General features: G+C 42.8%; 1 protein-coding gene across 1 annotated transcript in view; it reads right to left on the bottom strand.

The window, feature by feature from the left end:
- Col22a1 (collagen type XXII alpha 1 chain) overlaps nucleotides 1-6,000 on the bottom strand; it is a 236,740-nt gene that overhangs the window by 30,117 nt on the left and 200,623 nt on the right. Inside the window, exons 51-52 of the mRNA XM_028773262.1 lie at nucleotides 4,520-4,573; nucleotides 341-394 (exon numbers count right to left, since the gene is read on the bottom strand). Of these exons, the coding sequence (XP_028629095.1) occupies nucleotides 341-394; nucleotides 4,520-4,573 (108 nt within the window). The remainder of the gene's footprint in view (nucleotides 1-340; nucleotides 395-4,519; nucleotides 4,574-6,000) is intronic.

The raw sequence follows: 6,000 nt of genomic DNA, 5'->3' as shown, positions 1-6,000 counted from the left end.
AAGGGAGGGAGGGAAGGAGGGAGGGAGGGAGGGAAGGAGGGAGGGAGGGAGGGAAGAAAATCAAACAAATAACAACAAAACCAAAATAAATGAAACACCCCTGTTTTTCCTTCAATTATTCAATGTAGAGAACATGGAAGTTGGGATAAAGAGAGAAATAATGAAGAAAGCTGAAAATCCTAACTGGCATGGGATGGCTCACATTTTGGGAGATAAAAGCTTGATTGGTCCGTAGAGAAAGCAGAATTGGTTCCACAAGCACCAGAATGTTGGGAAACAGACTTCTGTAACTCAGAAACCATTCACACTTTCCTGGGGACAGCATAGGACCTGCACTTACCGGTGGACCTCTGGCTCCTTCTGCTCCTGATAGGCCTGGCTCTCCTGTCTTACCCTGAATTGAGGAAGAAAAGAAAAGACTCAGGCTCTCAACTTCAGGATCTTCAGATATTTTGGTGTCTGCCTTTCATACCACCACATTCCCACATGCCTCTGGTAAAGCAGGATATCAGCCCTGACTCTAGCATTTCTCATGTATTTCCTCTAGTTCAGGCTCCAGAGTACATTCAGGCTTGATGTATTCCTAGTTTTCCTGTGGTGATGATAGTTCAAGCCCTATCCCTCAATGAATCATTCACAGGGCCCCTTCACTGTCAGAGTGCTTTTGCCTGATGAGAAACGATAAACCCATCTTAGTTATTAATGACTTGACTCATAAAAGCACTTCAAGGTGGCTATGAACCATTACACTTTTCCAATGGGCACATTGAAGATCAAAGCTGTTTTATTTGACTAGGCTTCTAAGGACAAAGCTAAAGAATACCTCAGCTTCCTGACATCCAGGCAGGTGCTCTGCTCGGGCCCCAGTGACACCACTCACAGAGGCCTGTGATCTGATTCATGCAGCCCTTCCCACACCCGATGTACTCAGATACAAAGGAATAAAAGGACACACTTGCTACATAAAATTATTGCCCACAGTTTGGCATTATGCCAGACTGAACCAAGACATGAAGGAAAACAGACAAAAGGCTTGAAGGTGGGGGAGAGGAAACCGAGGGAGAGGTGAAAGGAGACTGTTGGATGGGCAACTGGGACAGGTCTGGATCTTTTTTCACTGTAGCTTGAGAGCATTGCCCTCCCTAAACTCCCTGCACCTCATTTTTATACAAAATAAAACCTGAGGACTTCTATGGGGTTCTCATAAAGAAGAGAAGGGCACTTAGATTTAGAGAGAAATTTCAGACAAAAGCCAGGAATCAAAGGCTGGTTGTAAAATTATGTTTTTTTGCTGCTTTCTGCCCTGGTTTATCCAGGTGTTGGATTGCCATTTTGTCCCCGCATCTGTTCCTACAGTTTTAACTTTCAGATGGTCCAGCTTTGTAGGTGATCACCTTTGCTCCATAATCAAGGTGATCATCAGTACTAGCCCAGTTACTAGCAGACAAACACAGTATCAATTGAGGGTTATCCCTGCTTTAGACACAACTAAGATGTTTGGAATCATGATGGATCCTCACTGGGAACCAATGAAATATGCTCCTTAGGAAAACCACATGGGGCACAGGGAGGTTATGTCATCGTTTCGAGGACACAGAGTGAGGCTTGTAATTGATACGATAACTGAAACTGGACTTCTTCCTAAACAAGTGATACTCAACTATATCTTATTAAAACATTAAACAGTGGGCAATACAAAATGTCTGCCTTTTTAATTTATATACTGAAATGTTCATCCATCCATTGGGCTATCATCAACCTCTTACCTGTCCATCTGTTTCTTCATGTATAGCCCTTTAGGAGAATGGGACAAAGTGGAGAAGAACCATGTATCACAAGCTCCCATTCTCTATCCTCATACCCCAGTCTCAGGCATAAGGGCATCCCTACTGCTTTGGAAGATACAGATATTCTCAGTGTGCTTCTTACAGTTTCTTAGGAGAGAAGCTGAATATTAGTTGTCTCTGGAGGCACTAGTTTATCTTTTATGACCTTCTCTCCCATGATCCATATGTCTCCTCACTCTATAGGGGCTTCAATTGGTAGGATTCCTTCCTTGTCTCTGCGTCAAGGTCTCAGGGAATCCCAGACTCCAGCTATCTATGCCAACTTCCTCCCAAAACATCTCAGTAGAATAAAATAGCAGATGACTCTGCAGTGAAATTCCACAGCAAGGCAGACAGAGGGCTCAAAGAGGCATAGCTCGGGGTCCCAGAGTCCCATTGCCTTTGTGGGATCATTGAGGATGACCTGTTCCATGAGAACCAGCTATCTCCTGTGCAATCCTTGCTTGCCCAGAATAGGACTGATCTTGTATTACAATGACAGTCCCTGGAGCAGGCATTCAATCAACCGATGGAGCAAAGACTAGTGATCCTGTGATGGAGGGGTAATGTCCATTCATCCCAAAGGTGGATCATGGCTCTGAGCTATGTGCACTGAACTCTGAGTCAGCCTCAGAGATTTGATTCCCAGAGATTTCACTCCCCAGTTGGAAGACCTTGGTCTAGCTATTAGCCTGTGTGTATTGCCAGTTTCCTCATCTTGGGACAAGAACATCTGTAACCCCAAGCTTTACTGGGGTTTAATTGGAAAATGAGATGATGGTCTGGCTGTTCCTGGCCCCAGGTATTCCCAAAAACATCTCTCTATCCTTTGTGCACCCCTCCCAGTCCTTCCACCCTCTGTCTGCCATCCGCCTCCTTGGGCAGCCCCATAGAGCATCCTATATCATTCTCCAGAAAAGGCTCTTTTTCTTCCCCTCAGCAGTAAACGTGAGCTGTTGCAACTGACAAACGTTATAAAGTGATGAAGAAGGTGCTTCAGGCAAGCCGTGTGAGATTTGGAATGAGTCATAATAGTTTATGGCCAAGCAAATTAAACGGACCATGAACCTCACCAGAAAAAAACTTTTATATAATTCCACTTAGTGGCTGTAAAGTCTCCACAGTTCTGACCTCACCAGGAGTGAAAGTAGAGCAGTTGCAAAGAGAACCTCACTAAAATAATTAAGAGTTAGATAAACCTAGTGTGCTGTACATTCTTCACCTCATTTGATCCATGACTTCTAGCAAGTTAGTATATTACCCTCCACCTAATTGAAGGAGACTGAAGTTCAGAGAAGCTATTCAATTTACTCAAGGTCACACAGCTTATGAGGAGGAACTCCAGCATCGAAAACTACATTGATGCTATTGTTCTTGCTGGTACTGGGCATAAAATAATTTTATTTTTATATTAAATTTAGTTCTATCAATATTTAATATGTAAACATCAATTTAAAATATTAAAAGGTGGGGATGGAGCGATGGCTGAGCTGTTAAGAGCTCTTGCTGTTCTTCTGAAAGATCAGAGTTTTGCTAGCAGCACCTACATCAAGTAGCTCACATTGTCTGTAACTTCAATTTCAGGGGATATGATGCCAACTTCTGCCCCACCTCATGGCACTGCACTGTCATAGTACATATGAATGAATACAGGACCATATAAATTAATTAGCAATTAATTAAAAATTGATTAATTAAAATTAAATTAATTAAATAATTAATAATTAAATTAATAATTAAATAAGATAAAATTAAATTAATTTAAAATAGGGAAAGGGGAACAGTAAGATGATTGGCAGGTCAAGGTGGATGCTGCAAGCCTGACAACCTAAGTTAGATCTCTGGGACCCACAAGATAGGAGAGAAGCAATTTCTGTAAGCTGACCTCTGATCTTTGCCTGTGTACTGTTCACACATACAAAAATAAACGAGCAAATGCAATAAAGAAAAATAAACCTTTCAAACAAACAGTAACTAAAACCCTATGGAGTATAAAATCCCCTGACTGTGCCCTTCCTGTAAAACCATCCTTTCATAGGTGGAGCCTTCACTCTTCTTAGAACCACCCAGTGTTATAGTAGAGGTACTTCTGTTATATAACTAGGGAAGTGTAGGCAGAACCCAGTTCTCTCCCTATCCCTGCAGCCCTTTATCTTCCTTACCAAGTATGTGATTTACTTGGGTATTATTTTGCTTTGTGTTGCATTGTTTCTGTTTGCTGTAGTGTACATGGGCTCTGCATGATAGAAAATCACTCCACTGAGACATACCACAGCTCTAGATTTGTGAAGACAAGAGTAAAGCCAGAAACTGTGGAGTCCACATCAGCATCACCACCACCACCACCACCACCACCACCACCACCACCACCACCACCGAACCCTGAATCAAGGCAAGAGACATCTCCAACCCCTAGGAAAGGACTTTGAGGTCATAGATAAGTCATCCAGCTGTAAGCCTACCAAGACAACTCAGGAGCTCAGACCATTATGTGACTCTGGCTGGTCAACTTACTAACCTAAGATACAGTTTTGTCAGCTGCAAAGCAGGGCTATTTTCCATGCAGAACTATGAGAAGAAAGGGAAGTGGTACATAGGCATGACTGTGTGTCTGGATCATAGGAGCCCTTCAAGATCACAGAAGAGCTGAGAATGGATGGTTTTAGAATGAGGGAAAGTGTAGAGTCCCTTACCGGTTCTCCAGGGGGACCTGGCTTTCCATCTCTTCCCTGTTTGCCTTCTTCTCCCTGAAAGATAAACTCAAATTGCTTATTAGGTCAGGGAAGATTAGCAAAAAGGAAGGACAGATATGAAGGAACCCCATGTACACCTGTTCGTATAGCAACAGCCTTATGTTCAGTTAGCAGCCCACAGGTATCTCCCCAACCTCTAGAGTCTAGATGTGGGTTTCTGAGTCACAGTATGACATCTGGAAATGCAGATCATTCTCTTCCAACCTCTCGAGTCTGAAAGTGGGTTTCTGAGTCAGAAATTGACATCCTGAAGTGCAGGCCATTTTGCAATCATATCTTGATTTCTGTGATTTATCTACAACAGCTGTCACTATAGTCCTCCCTGTGGGCCTTTTTGATGAGTAAGTTGACAGGGTGTGTGCAATAAGAAAGAAGAAATCACACAGAAAAATACTTACCAGTGCTCTTAAGGCGTTATGAAGTGTGGGGAAAGAGGGTTGGGAGTTGCTTGGTTCTAGAAAGTTCAGTGGCTTACACTTCTCTTCACAAAGCCAAACTATGATTTTCTCTCTAGTTCCTCTACCCCAGCTGATCTCATCTCTAGATGAGGATACAGTAATCTTGATTTTTATCTTATAAATAAGGACATAGTCAGGGTCTCAGAAGATGGCAAAGATATGTCAGAGGACAGTGCACTCTCAGGCCACCTGAATCCAAACTAAAGTAGCAAAGCTGAGGAAAAAAAAGAATTCAGTTAAGTAGGATTTAAATTCTACTTGCATCTCTGCGGCATAGGACTGTGGCCTCTTGGTGCCTCTTAATCTAAAAAGAAAGAATAAATGTGCCCTGCTGAATCAGAAGTAACCATTTGCAATGCTCAGCAAAACACTAGCACCAGCCAGTGAGGCAGCCACATAGCTGTTGTAGAAAGTGTGCCCTTTCTCCACTACTGCCCTTAGCCTGTAGTGCATGGGCATGGAGGATGCTGCTACAAGCCATCATCAGAATGTTTTCCCTCTCCGGCCTGCTGTGCCTCCGCTTGCTTCATTGGTACCTATTATGTCTTATGAATGCTGCTCCCAGCATTACTGTGTGAACTTCAAATAAATGAACTCATGGATCCATCTCCTCTGTGGTTAAGAGCTCAGGGAACATGGAAAAAAGAGCAGGAAGACAATGCCCGCCAGAGAATCAGGAAACCTACTGTAAAATTATATCTCCTAGAAATGACAAGGAAGCTTCACCAATGATACCACAACAGTACAGCAACCTAAACAAGAGCCAATGACAACAATAGACATACTAATGTGGAAGGAAGAAATCTCAGGGAATCCCTACCAGACAAAGAACTACAGGAAACTAAGGGATGCTGGAAGAGAGAGAATTAGTCTTCTCCAGGGATGGTGACCCTGACTATCAATTCCAAATGGTCAGCTTTTAAATCATATACACATAAACCAAGCAACACAAAATGGACTCAG

The sequence above is a fragment of the Grammomys surdaster genome, unplaced genomic scaffold, assembly GCF_004785775.1.
Source record: "Grammomys surdaster isolate TR1022 unplaced genomic scaffold, NIH_TR_1.0 224, whole genome shotgun sequence".
Lineage (NCBI taxonomy): Eukaryota > Metazoa > Chordata > Mammalia > Rodentia > Muridae > Grammomys > Grammomys surdaster.
The sequence above is the reverse complement of the archived record's forward strand: the minus strand, read 5'-3'. Positions and strand labels throughout refer to the sequence as shown.